This window comes from Dermacentor albipictus, chromosome 5 (assembly GCF_038994185.2).
Source record: "Dermacentor albipictus isolate Rhodes 1998 colony chromosome 5, USDA_Dalb.pri_finalv2, whole genome shotgun sequence".
In the NCBI taxonomy this organism is placed as follows: domain Eukaryota; kingdom Metazoa; phylum Arthropoda; class Arachnida; order Ixodida; family Ixodidae; genus Dermacentor; species Dermacentor albipictus.
Window position 1 is genome coordinate 78,560,864 of NC_091825.1, and position 13,072 is coordinate 78,573,935.

The 13,072-nt window shown below is 48.1% G+C and overlaps 2 protein-coding genes across 3 annotated transcripts in view; one reads left to right on the forward strand and one right to left on the reverse strand.

Moving 5' to 3' along the window:
* Window positions 1-13,072, forward strand: part of LOC135921180 (putative deoxyribonuclease TATDN2) — a 60,982-nt gene that overhangs the window by 34,822 nt on the left and 13,088 nt on the right. The gene's annotated exons all lie outside the window — the stretch shown is intronic.
* Window positions 1-13,072, reverse strand: part of LOC135921177 (disintegrin and metalloproteinase domain-containing protein 10-like) — a 37,542-nt gene that overhangs the window by 11,271 nt on the left and 13,199 nt on the right. Inside the window, exons 5-8 of one of the 2 annotated variants that reach the window (XM_065455486.2) lie at window positions 10,847-11,104; window positions 6,447-6,599; window positions 5,049-5,241; window positions 2,135-2,319 (exon numbers count right to left, since the gene is read on the reverse strand). In XM_065455486.2, the coding sequence (XP_065311558.2) occupies window positions 2,135-2,319; window positions 5,049-5,241; window positions 6,447-6,599; window positions 10,847-11,104 (789 nt within the window). Of the gene's footprint in view, window positions 1-2,134; window positions 2,320-5,048; window positions 5,242-6,446; window positions 6,600-10,842; window positions 11,105-13,072 lie in introns of both variants that reach the window. The other variant, XM_065455485.2, reaches the window with a different exon arrangement.

Below are 13,072 nucleotides of genomic sequence, written 5' to 3' on the forward strand. Positions count from 1 at the left end.
CTGAAGAAAAATTCGTCCTGGTCCGGGACACGAGCTTGGGACCACCGCCTTTCCGGGGCAGCCGCTCTACCATCTGAACTAACCAGACGGATAGCAGATGGCAGGGCGAAGTCGAACTCATCAACAACTCGAAAAAAAGGCAAGAGTTTCACAGAATAGTTATGTGGAAACCCACAAGGTGGAGAGAATTAAAGGGAAAGTGAGATATCCACCCAACCGTAGCAACTGCTACAGAGGGTGGATCACTGGGCCACTGTCTATAATGCAAAGACGAAATAATTTTCGCTGCCGACAGCTTACGAAATCTCGGGATAGAACGGACGACAATCAATGCGCAGTCCTGTCAATGCACCGAAAATTATGCGACGTTACAAAAAGTCGCAGTTTGGCCTGAAAAGCGAAGCATTGACAGCGATAGCAATGTATTAGACAACTACACGATGTAAAGTACGCAGTTTTATCGGCCGTATACACTGCAGCGAATATTCGCCTACTAAATAAATTCACATACATGGTCTCACGCGCGAAAGCGCAAATTGCCATGCACAAATGTCACTCGATGGCCGCGAACACTCGTTGTCAAAACGCTTGCGGGATGAAGAGCGGCAGCAGCAGTGAGCTAATTGCTCTTCGTACTTCCTTTCGCTTCAACGCGAACAAAGCGTGCGAGAACACAGGGCACATGAGCCCATCATGACATATCGCCTCGCCTAGCTTTTGCATCAACCGCAGATTACGTCAAGATAGCACGGGCACGCAAGCTTGCGCAGCCGAGGACACCTTACTCACGTTTTTCCAAACCATAAGTTCCGCAGTAAAATCTGGGGACTTTGTGCTGGGCACTCTTGCCTCCAAATGTGCATTTCCCTGGGTACTATGGAGAACTACACCCTTTGCGCCCGCTTACCAGCCGCTTAAACTTCCGTCCGAATGGCACCATAGCAGCCGATACAGAGTCCGTAGTGGCGAAACGGCAGTTTTTTGGCGTTATTGGTTGGCCCGTGTCACTATAAGGCGCGCGTAACATAATGCTTGCAACTTCGCAGTGCGCCTTCGGCGCTCTGACTGTGCCAGGCTCGTCGGTGAAAGGTTATGTGCCACATTGGCACGCATTCCGTATGCGCCGCTCAGCCATGAACAAGGGCTTATGCATAGCCTGTAAATGAATATTTGACAATAAAAGGAATTCGCAGTAACAACGTGTCATTATTCACTGGTCTGCCGCCGCTAAGACGGCATCTACCTAAACGTCCCTTCTCCCCCTCACCTTGCGCTTCGCGCCCTGTTGCTTCGCTTCCCTTGGCGGGAACCCACTTTCTCGGGCCTGGCGGTTATGCATAGCTAAAGAACTACTGCAGAAGTCAAAGGGGAAACTTATATAGTAATGCATATTAAACTAAAAAAAAAGCATAAAGAGCTGCCGAATTGCGGATCTCTCAATCACGAGCGCAGTGATGTGACCGCTACGTCACGAAACACGAGATTGCAGCGAGATTATCCAGAAGTATTTAACCGCGGTCGCGCAGTGCAGCTCGGCTAGGGACAAACTGAGAAAAACGCGTCTGCCTCCGTGGTACTGTAGTACCTAGGCAAGGGCAGATTCCGAGAAGCGAAAGTCCCCAGACGTCTCTCACGCAACTCGCGTATGCGAAAGAAGGGTCGGGCAAACGCGAGAAATGAGGTTTCGTTGCGGAGCCGCGGCCGAACTAAAAGAGAAGACACGTGCTAACCTGACCCACATACCCCCCCCCCCCCCCCCACTCGTAGCGCGTGCTCACGCCCTCCCCTCCCCCCTATCTTGCACGACAAAACATCTCGCACCAAGCCACGTATATCATTCTCGGTCTATCGTCCGCGCGTTTTCACTCGCACCTACAGCATAGGGCGCGCGGACGCAATATTATCGCACTTGGATTTTCTGAGGAACCTCACCGTGATGGCGACGGCGGAATTTCGCCTGGAGCGTCCATATAATCATTATTGCAATAAAGAGCTACTGGAAATGAGTGTCATATCCTTCGGCACTTCAATTTCCGCCGGCATAGCCAATCAAATTATGCTGAAAATGTTATAACGATAGAGTGTGAGCACGTATTCGGCCCCACGTGCGAACCGCCCGTCTGCTGCCACGTACCTGGGCGCCGAAGCTGTGTCCCAGTTCGTGGGCGAAGGTGACCTCGGAGACCCTGTGGGGCACGCGCACATTCTTGTTGACGAAGGTGACGACGCCCGTGTTCAGGCTGACCTGGCCCGTGAAGTCAGTGGACAACTGCAGCGACACGTCCGACTGGAACTTATCGCACAAGCCGCCTGCGTTGCCTGTGAGCAGCGGAGTTCGAAGCGCGTTACGTTCACCGCACAGTTGCTGCTCGGTACAATGCATTTCGCGAAGTGTCGTCACTTCGGCTGTGCCTGTGGTCACCAGAGGTCACAACCACAGTCAAAGCGTCTGTGCTCTCCTACGGTTCGTGTCTGGGTTTGATCCAAACGATGTGTTTTGAGTACGTCTTTGAGAATGAGAGTAGTGCAGCGCGGGCCCAACCAAAGGCTGTTAGGGAATTTTAAAAATAGACGGCTTTAGAAAGAGCGTCCCCGAGCGAATTTTGTATACGCAGAAGCTCAGACTTTTTCGTGCGCATTTTGTGTTGCTTTGTCCGCCTGGCTCATAGCGTCCTGTAACTTTGGGTGTACCCTGTTTAACATCTCCCTATTATTTGCCGTTACGCGCGCTTCTAAGTATCCTTGCAATATAGGCGCCAAAAACTCACGGGACGCGCGATCTGACAAAATATTATTGGGATCCCACGTACTGCGGGAATCGATCTAAGCGATGGTTTCTGTGTTGTTTGCACTCATTAAAGATAATTGGCGGTGCTGAGTGTGTAAGTTCATCAGCGTTTAGTGCAATATTAGTGTGTTGAGTTGATGTTAAATGTTACTTGGGTGCATCACTTTCATTTGTATATGTAGTACACAGAACACACAACGAGTTGTGTGTGCTTGAGGCGTTCTTGTGCGCCATTGTTCATAGCATGTGAGAAGGTTTGCACTGTCATTGCTTCACACGGCGTAACACACCGTGACAGAGGCGTTAAACTTTAATTAAATTGTGAGGCTTTACATATAGAGCCCACAATATGATTATGAGTCACGTGACAGTGGGGGACACCGTTTTAATTCCAAAGCGAAATTTTTTTTTGGCTCTTCAACTTTACCATTGCTGTTGCTGCTGTGGCTGCTGCTGTCTGGCACACCGCGTCGGGGTGTGGTTCAAAGGGTGTGTATACATCACAGGAGCGAGTCAGAGAGTAAAGACGACGCGAGAAACTCGTTTAGAGCCCACCGCGTTGAATGTGCCCAATGCCTTATGAAGATCCCTGGACGTCGCCACATTAGCCTCTTAAACAGCTGTAATTATCCGTGACCCCCCTCAAAAGCACTGCAGAAACTGCAACGCTTCCCTTTCTACTAAAGTGCGAGTCCAGATGGGACTTAGATAGAACTGTAGAGAGTAGGGAGGGGAAAAGGCAGTTATCATACAGGGGGGTGAGGTGACGTGAGAAGGCAAGCAAACGCTACTACGGCGGTCGTGGGGAAACTGGATTAGCGTAAGTTCAAGGTACGGTACAGTACGTTGCTGCTATTTCAGAAAAATAAAAACCATGCAAATATGTCAAGCGGACAAATTACGCAGGGCGTGTACAAGTACAGCCACATTCATTAAAGGGATTCTCAAGGTCCAGGCGACACTACGGAAGTAGTCGACCGTCAAATCAACACTTCTGTGCCCGCCGCGGTAGCTTTGTAGCTATGGCTTTGCTAGAGGTCGCGCGCGCATTTGATCCCGATCGCGACAGCCGCATTTCGACGGGGGCGAAATAGAAAACGCACGTGCACGCAGATTTTGGGACACGTTAAAGAACATCCCGGCGTGACAGCAACTAACGGAATCAAGTCCTGGCATTCAACCTGTCGATAACGTTTGTCCACCGTTTTCAAGGGTCATGCAAGTGTAACCTCACTTTGCGAAATTTCATTTGACACACTCGAAGCGAAAACCCAGCGCGAACAGAACCACCTCATTTCTGATTAGTTGCGCACTTAAAGCGTTATAACCCTCTTCGACGAATAGCACTACTACCAGAACAACTTTTCATACGCGACACGTTTTCTGAAGGGTGCAACAAATCTGGGGCATTGTATTACGATTCAAGGTAGTTCTAGAAGCTTGCCATGAAAACTAAGGAACAAATGAGCCATTTTTGAAAGCACTTATTTCGGTTTTGAAGCGCACATCGCCGCAAGGAGAGGGTCGGTATAAGTTTCGTTTACAAAATTTTCCGCCTCTTGTGAATGCCGTCGGGACAAATACTGTCCGACTTGGCTTCATTGATTCGTGGCAGCACAGCGAAGTTGGCTGTTCGTTGTTTGCTCGACGACAAAAGTGATTGCTGCACTTTAAAGTCCTGAATAGCTGCATGGCGACGATCGCCGGGCCTTGCGATGCACAGCCGGTCTCGCAACTGCACCCTGAACAAGATGGCGTATACATGGCATGTGTTACCAGATGTGTGTGCATATTGAATATTCCCTGTTCAGATTAGGGCATGTCAGCCAAAATTGTCTTGCCGCTTTAGGTCTATGGAGCTCTCGTGTCGACAACCGACCTCGGAAAGGGCGGTCGTTTTTGGCTTAATTTTGGTCATTTACACGAGGTGAGAGAAAGAGACAGCCTGCATCAGCGCTTGTTTCTTACGAACGTTTCGTGTTTCTGATAAACCTGATCACACTTGGCAGAGGGCGCGAGCCGATCGCTTCGGCGGGTGCCGCCATTTTTGTTTACACGCAGAGCTCAGCGGCGCACCACGTGGGCGAGCGTGAAGCCAATGAAGCGGTTATCGTCCAGCGCATACTTAGTGGCGCGACACTGTTAGCTATAGGAGCACCCTGGCTTATGGTGCCCCTGTTCTAAATCTGCCTGTCGTTATGGTGGAGCAGAAGTAAATTCGTACGGCTGCAGTAACTTGACGTGCCGGTTGGACGCATACCGTTGGTCTCAGCGACGTAGGCCAGGCCCAGCGTGCCTTTGAGAAAGTTGCGGTACGTCCACAGGTACGACAGGCAGTACATGTTGTGGTCGCTTTTGGACAGTTCGGCCAGCGTGTGCGCTGCGTCCAGCGTGTCGCTGCAGTATGGGTTCGTGTCCCGTACCGAGCCTTCGCAGTGGCTGGAATCGTTGATCTGTGGAGGGGAAAACGACGACCAGCAAATCGCGATAAGTGCGCGGGACCAAGCAAATGTTTACTAAACAGTGCTTGCCAGCCCATTGACAGCGCGCAGCTTCGTTTCTCCTTCTGCGAGCCCTCGGTGCATCGGGATTTATCAGTCTGAGAGAAGAGCCTCCTCGCACCCCTTCGTACCCATAGGTATGCTTGGTTACGGGTGTAAATTAAGGAGGCGATGTCCGCGTTGGAGCTTTTTGCAGAACCTTAGATATACGTCATGTAACTACGTCATGTAATTAAAACGGCATGTTTTATGTATTGTGTATTATGTCAGCTGGAGCGCTTTTCCGCGGGTGTCTGCTAGCGCGTTCAATGTCTTTTGAACTGTCTGCTGGAATGCCTGCTAGTAGGTATAGTGTCTGAGGCAACTTAAAGCCGAACCCTCGAATGTGCAGGAAAATATCGATAGAACGAATGTTTGGTCGACTTGGTTATTCACTTCCAGTGACTAGCGCACAGACAATGAAAGCGACAAGGAGCTGGATTATTTTACAAAGCTCTAGTAAAAACATGTACAGTGCGGCCCACTGTTAGCGGAAACACACAGAATGTAGAGAAAGTGCCAAGTTTTTCGACAAGCGCTCCATTTTGCAGCATAGGTGTCTTGTGGTTGGCGGCAGTGGCATCTTTCTACACGCATGCGCACTGCGCTGACATTGCATCAGCCGGCCATTGCATCATTGCGTCTCCCGCTAGTTACAGCTTAAGCGCCAGCAAAGTGAGAAGCGCGCACCACAGTGCGCCCTTTAACGGTGGACTGCGAAGCATATACTTATAGTATACGTAGTGCAACACGTACACCCGGCCTCAAAATATTACGGACCATGAAATCTGAAAAAAAGCTGAATATCTCGGCAACCTCACAACGCAGCGTGGTATTTGCATTTCAGGCCTCGAGTATAATATGCTAACAACATTGTCGTATACAGTTTTACTGGCTACTGCTACAGGCTGCTTTGGAATTAAACGTTTTCTGAGCTGCCGTGGTCCGTAAACTTTTGTGACCGGGTGTACACGCTACGCATGGGCAATGGCATACCTATCTAGGTCAATAGTGAGGCAAAAAAAGGGACAATCAAACGAAAGGACGACTTTACACTTATAAAAGTACTGTCTCGCTGAGCATTTTTTGGGGTGTCTAGCTTGGTTACAACTGCACACCTGCAAGCGTTGCACGACGAACGAGATGTCTGTGATGCCGTGGAAGTTTGTGCGCCCGAAGATTTCAGTGGCTGACGCCACGTGCGTGAACACCATCTCCGTGATGGCGGCGCGCACTTTGGTCGCGTCGCCGTTGAGATCCGAAGACACTACCTGCGTAATGAAATGCAGTGAACCACACCACAATAAGAAAGTGATATTAACCTTATCTATTGATGCACCGTATGGGACTGGGATTCAGCAGCGGTTTTGATAAACTGAAGGCTTCAACGTGCGCATGAAAAAATAGAGGGACAGCTACGCTAATTCTGAAGTGAACTTACCTGAGCAATCTGCTGCTCCTTCAAAGAGATAAAAAGAGTGGGGGTGCATAGGCGGAGAGAGATAAGAGGTATCCACGCTGGTCGGCGGATTAGCAATAAGTCAAAAACAAACAGGGCTCACATTTTACATAGGCGGTGCCTGCGCAGCACGTAGTCATTGTATCAACTATCTTAAATTCAAATAATTAAATTCTCATTCCAGGACTCCTGCGGCTTTGGCTGCCTATCGGGCCCGCAACACCAGCTTTTGCTGGTCGCGCGGGTTCCAACTGGACATCTCGGCTTCCCACTGTTTGGATGAGGTGTTGAAGATGAGTGTTGGGTCCAGGTAGCATGCATCGTACAGTGACGCGTACGCCTTGCAGTAGGTTTTCTTTTAAGCATTAGGTTTACAAATTAATAACTCTCCTTCAAGAAAAGATATCGCGGTTCCGTAAACGGCACCCATTACATCATTCAAAGCGGACAAATTCAATATGTCATTTTATATATTACGTTAATTTGTTACGTTGTGTACAAGGGTTCCGCAAAAGCTGTATTTCCATATTACTGAACTTCTTTAGATTCATGTGTAACATATAAATTTGGTCCGCTTTAGATGTACTATCGGATGCAATTTACAGAATTGTGATATCATTTTTCCTTGTTGAGTTAGAGAGTTGTAAACTTGATGGCTTCGTTTTCCGAAAATTTTCGATTTCTGCCGATTCTTAATAAAAAAATTGACGACCTAAGTCAAAAATGCGGAACCAACGGTCAATAGATTTTAAGTTTCTTTTTTTTAATACAACGAACCTCGTTAAATTTGGTGCAGCGGTTGCCGAGAAACACGAATTCTCCTTTTACATGTATTTAGATTGGAGCACCCGAGCTAAAGCTTCCTCTTAAGACCTGAGTACGAACGCTGCTAGGCAAAGAAATCCATTGTTGCAAACGTGCCCTCTGACCAAGTCGCTGTTGCCGTATAGTCGAGCGATAAAACTTCCTTACAGTCGCACTGCCTTGAGAAATGTCAGTCTCGATTGGACTACCACAGGCAGCCATATATTTTGCCGATACAGCGCGGTATAGGATATATCGCAAATTAAAAACTTAATTTGTCCATTATATCTGCAATAGCCTGAATGATTGTGTTAGCTAAATTGGCTGTTGTTTGTTTGCTTGGACCTATGTGTTTGCGAGAATTCCTGAATAAAGCAATCTACACGCAACGTTACTTCAGTTTGTGAGAGCCGGTGTCGTCTAATCAGCTTGAAGACCAGATCTGAGCTCCCTTTAACAAAAATTTAATGTGTTCAAACAAATTCATCTAAGCTACAAATTGGCCACTTGCTTAATTGCGGCTGTATAGGAAATGCTGCGATAGCGTAGATTTAAGTAAACTTCACTTTAAATGGGTCCTACCGCGTTTCAATTTGTACATACTAGGTGGCGCCACAGCGTTCTCTATATTCAGGAGGGAAAATCTGCACAATACCAGTGGGCAGTGCCTTGAGGCTTAAGATCATTGCCTAAGGGCAAATACATACCGGAGGAAATATTCGCGTATTCGCAACTAGATGAGGCATGTGTATGCTGCACCAAAATTTCGGAGACCACTCAGCACATCTTAATGGAATGCGAAGATATTCAACCAGCCAGACCCCTAGGTAACGTACACCTGCCAGAAGCACTTGGATTTAAAGTGGACGGAAGCATCAACCGGTCAGCAGTAGAGACAGGCAAGATACGTTTAGAGTCATCATCATCATCAGCCTGGTTACGCCCACTGCAGGGCAAAGGCCTCTCCCATACTTCTCCAACAACCCCTGTCATGTACTAATTGTGGCCATGTTGTCCCTGCAAACTTCTTAATCTCATCCGCCCACCTAACTTTCTGCCGCCCCCTGCTACGCTTACCTTCCCTTGGAATCCAGTCCGTAACCCTTAATGACCATCGGTTATCTTCCCTCCTCATTAAGTGTCCTGCCCATGCCCATTTCTTTTTCTTGATTTCAACTATGATGTCATTTACTCGCGTTTGTTCCCTCACCCAATCTGCTCTTTTCTTATCCCTTAACGTTACACCCATCATTCTTCTTTCCATAGCCCGTTGCGTCGTCCTCAATTTAAGTAGAACCCTTTTCATAAGCCTCCAGGTTTCTGCCCCGTACGTGAGTACTGGTAAGACACAGCTGTTATACGCTTTTCTCTTGAAAGATAATGGCAACCTGCTGTTCATGATCTGAGAATGCCTGCCAAACGCACCCCAGCCCATTCTTATTCTTCTGATTATTTAAGCCTCATCATCCTGATCCGCGGTCACTACCTGCCCTAAGTAGATGTATTCCCTTACCACTTCCAGTGCCTCGCTACCCATCGTAAACTGCTGTTCTCTTCCGAGACTGTTAAGCATTACTTTAGTTTCCTGCAGATTAATTTTTAGACCCACCCTTCTGCTTTGCCACACCAGGCCAGTGAGCATGCATTGCAGTTGGTCCCCTGAGTTACTAAGCAAGGCAATATCATCAGCGAATCGCAAGTTACTAAGGTATTCTTCCTTAACTCTTATCCCCGATTCTTCCCACTCCAGGTCTCTGAATACCTCCTGTAAACACGCTGTGAATAGCATTGGAGAGATCGTATCTCTCTGCCTGACGCCTTTCTTTATTGGGATTTTGTTGCTTTCGTTATGGAGAACTACGGTGGCTGTGGAGCCGCTATAGATATCTTTCAGTATTTTTACATATGGCTCGCCTACCTATATGGCTCGTCTAATGTAAGGAAATTTATGCAAAAATGCTAGAATTAAAAGCATGTACGGCATACCTGAGTAAGTCAAGCAGGCGCCACCAAAGGGTATGCCAGTAAATCATCATCGTCATCATCATCATCATCATATTGATGTTTAATAAGGTACCTCAATGTGCACGCCATCAAGGTAACCTAGTCATTTGCCCTAACTAAAACGTAAAGAAAACCATTTTATCATAATTCAAAAAGCATCGCGGTACAGCTTTACCACTCATGCGCTGCGTTTTCGAAGAGCGCCGGAATTATTGATCATACTTTGTTAGCATGCCGCATTGTCCATACAGATATAAATCTGAACGTATAATTGCTTTGCCCTGGTCCGGGGGCTTGTATTGAACATAGAAGGGGAAAGATCAATTAATCTGAAGTGGCCAATAATTCTTAAAAGACGGCTGGAATATTGGTGGTGTGATAGTAGAGAATAGTAATAACGAGAAAAACATTTCATTTTAGGGCAACAATTACCTAAAAGCTCAATGGTTTGTAACCGTAGGGTCTTGAGGGGAAAGGATAAACGCAGCAGGAGGTCAAGTGCAACGTGCTCAATGACACCAGCCTTTTCCACCCGACTTCAGAACGGAAGCTCAACAATATCCAACCCGCCATAGCGCCGACGACGCAGAATCGGTATTGAGGCATTTTTTTTATAAATATTTCCCTGTCAGACAGGGCACAAACGATAGCTCTCAAGCGCGATCAGGATCAAATTTATCGACAGTCATTGGCTCATTTCCGGAGCTTCCGCGAAGGAATAAATCGTGATCGAGAAATCCCAATTGAGTAATTCCAAAGTCAATCCCGATCAAGGTCGATCGTCGAAAGAACCAGTGTTACTAGGGTATTACAAGCTCTAAAGATGACGTAAGAAAAGCACACTATATATGGCTTGAATTTTTACTTGAACTCCTGCGTGCGTCTCGGTGTCATATAGCGTCATTTTTGAACTAGCTAAAATTTTCTCGTTCCTGTATGACTCCTCTTAGGTTAACTCACCGTCTTAAACTTCTCTTATTTCTAGCTTGTTATTTCCTTCTCTGGTAACATTATACTAGCGTTCTATAGCCTACTGTCTCGTGTTCTTATATCTGTATCTTTCCCCTGCTACTTGGGCCACAAGGCATCCAGTAGGTTGCTAATTGAATGACAATAAATAAATACTCTTCTCTCACTGCCATGCCGAACGTCCTCCCAGGAAGCGCGTGCAATCGGCGTGGCGAGACGCAGCCGTATTGCGCTGAAACTTCCTCGACAATGGCAAAGCCCCACATATGTGCCAGCACCCACCCCGTAGAAGGTGTGGTCCACTTTGATCTCCAGGTTGCACACCCTCTGTACGCCGCTGCGTAGCTGCCAGTGCGCGCCGCCCGACAGATCTCCGGCGCCGACGACCGTCCTCCGGTTGGACCACCGGGGTTCGGCCTCGGGCGTCACGTGACCTGGGGCACTGCCGTTGGTGCGGCGTGTCTGTGGCGCCGGGGTCTCCACAGAAGGTGACGCTCCGGCACACGGCATGGAGGGTTCGGCTCGTCTCATCTTGGTCGTCTGCCACACATAGATCATACACGCAATTGATAGAATGCGATGAATATGCGACTGTGGCGCCTCTCGCTCAAATATGATTTATTCAATCGTTTATAATTAACAATAATCTCATTGCTAGAGGGCGCTACAGACAATGGATTGAGGAAAGAAGAAAAAGTGCGCATGCGCTGAATTTAACAAAAGCACTGGTAAGCTGCAGGTTTTCAGTCTTTCTTTTTTCAGTTCGGGGTAAAAGCGATGGTACCAGTAAGGTGGTTCCAGTTGACGTTTGCCCTATATAGAGGTGAAAAACTCACTAAACGACCACTGTAATAAAGGAGTCTAAAGAAAATTTTAATTTCAAATTGATTTCTCCTTCTGTCGTAACAACAAAACAATAGAAACCAATGTTTTACTAGACAATGATGCTTCCCTTTATCATCATCATCATCGTTAGCAGCAGCAGCAGCATATTTTTATGTCCACTGCAGGACGAAGGCCTCTGCCAGCGATCTCCAAAACCCGTCTTGCGGAAGCCTATTTCAACCTGTGCCTGCAAATTACCTAATTTCATCACCCCACCTAATTTCCTGCCGTCCTCGACTGAACTTCCCTTCCTTTGGCACTCGTTCCTGCGCTTCGCGCCACAGTCAGCCCTCGGCGTCCTCCCTCGGCGTAACCGAGCGAACGATCACAGCGAAGGAGGAAAGAGCGAACGCGGAGCACAGCGGGAGATAAAAACCGCGATAGTGAAGAGAGAGCGAGGAGGAAAGCGGAGGAGGAGGAGGATGCAGCGGCACCATGAGGCGGATAGCGGAGAAGCAGGGTATGGTGAAAGCGTGAGAAGGAAAGCGTAGTGCAGCGCAAGACTGGCTCTACGGCGACCACCGCTATACGAGATGGCACCAGAGTTGCGCGCCGCGGCGAGCGCGTTGAGCGATACCTTATGTGGAAACAAAGCGCTGCATGAGCGGAGGTCTGCCTGCGCCAGCTGCTGTGAATCGCGCCCACTCGTCACCCACGCGCTACCTCTCTCTATCTCCCGATTAGCGAGGCATGTCGCGCCCATCTTCGCTCCGTTTGCAATGTGCCGCACGAGAGAGATTAGAGACCTTTAGCTTGTGCGCTATTCCGGTAAACGGGTGCGGTTTGGGCGGATTCCCGGATGGTCGGGGCGTAAACGTGAGCGGTGAAGCCGCCTGGTGTTGTAGAGCTCAACCAGACAAACGCATAGCTAAAACTGCAGTAACTCACCATATCCTGCTTCGCCACCCGTGTAAATTTTTGGCAGCGGCGTAATTGTGAACACGATTACGCCACTGTCGAAAATTTACGCCAGCAGCTAAGCAAAATATAGTAATTAGCTCTGTGTTTGTGTGGTTGAGCTTTGCGCCACCAGCTGGCGCCACCAATCTGGCCACTCAGGTTGGCGCCCCCGCTAAACCGGAAAACCGCCCGCGCTTGCCCGAATACCGGACACGCTAAACGTCTCTATTGTCGGTGCCAGCCAATATATCGCGAAATGAAAATACGCATAGAGCTGCGCTCAAATTTCGCATAGGGCGTATCGTAATCATCTGTTATTTTTTTTTCTCTTGATGTCAACTAGAATATGGGATATCCGTTTGTGGTCTGATCCACGCCACTCTCTTCCGGTCTCTTAACGTTCCACCTACCATTCATCGTTCCATCCCTCTTTGCGCGGTCCTTAACTTGTTCTCGAGCTGCTTGTTTAACCTCCAGGTTTCTGCCCCGTATGTTAGCAAAAGTAAAATGCAGTGATTCTACACTTTTCAACGGCATCGGAAAGCCCCCCGTCCGGATTTGGTAATGAGTGCCGTATGCACTGCAGTCCATTTTATTCTTCTGCAAAATTCATTCTCGTGAGCAGGTTCCCTTCTGAGTAAATGACCTAGATAAACGTGCTCCTGCACAGACTCTGGAGGCAGGTCATCAATCATTCGTTGCAATTCATCCCCAGTGTTGCTG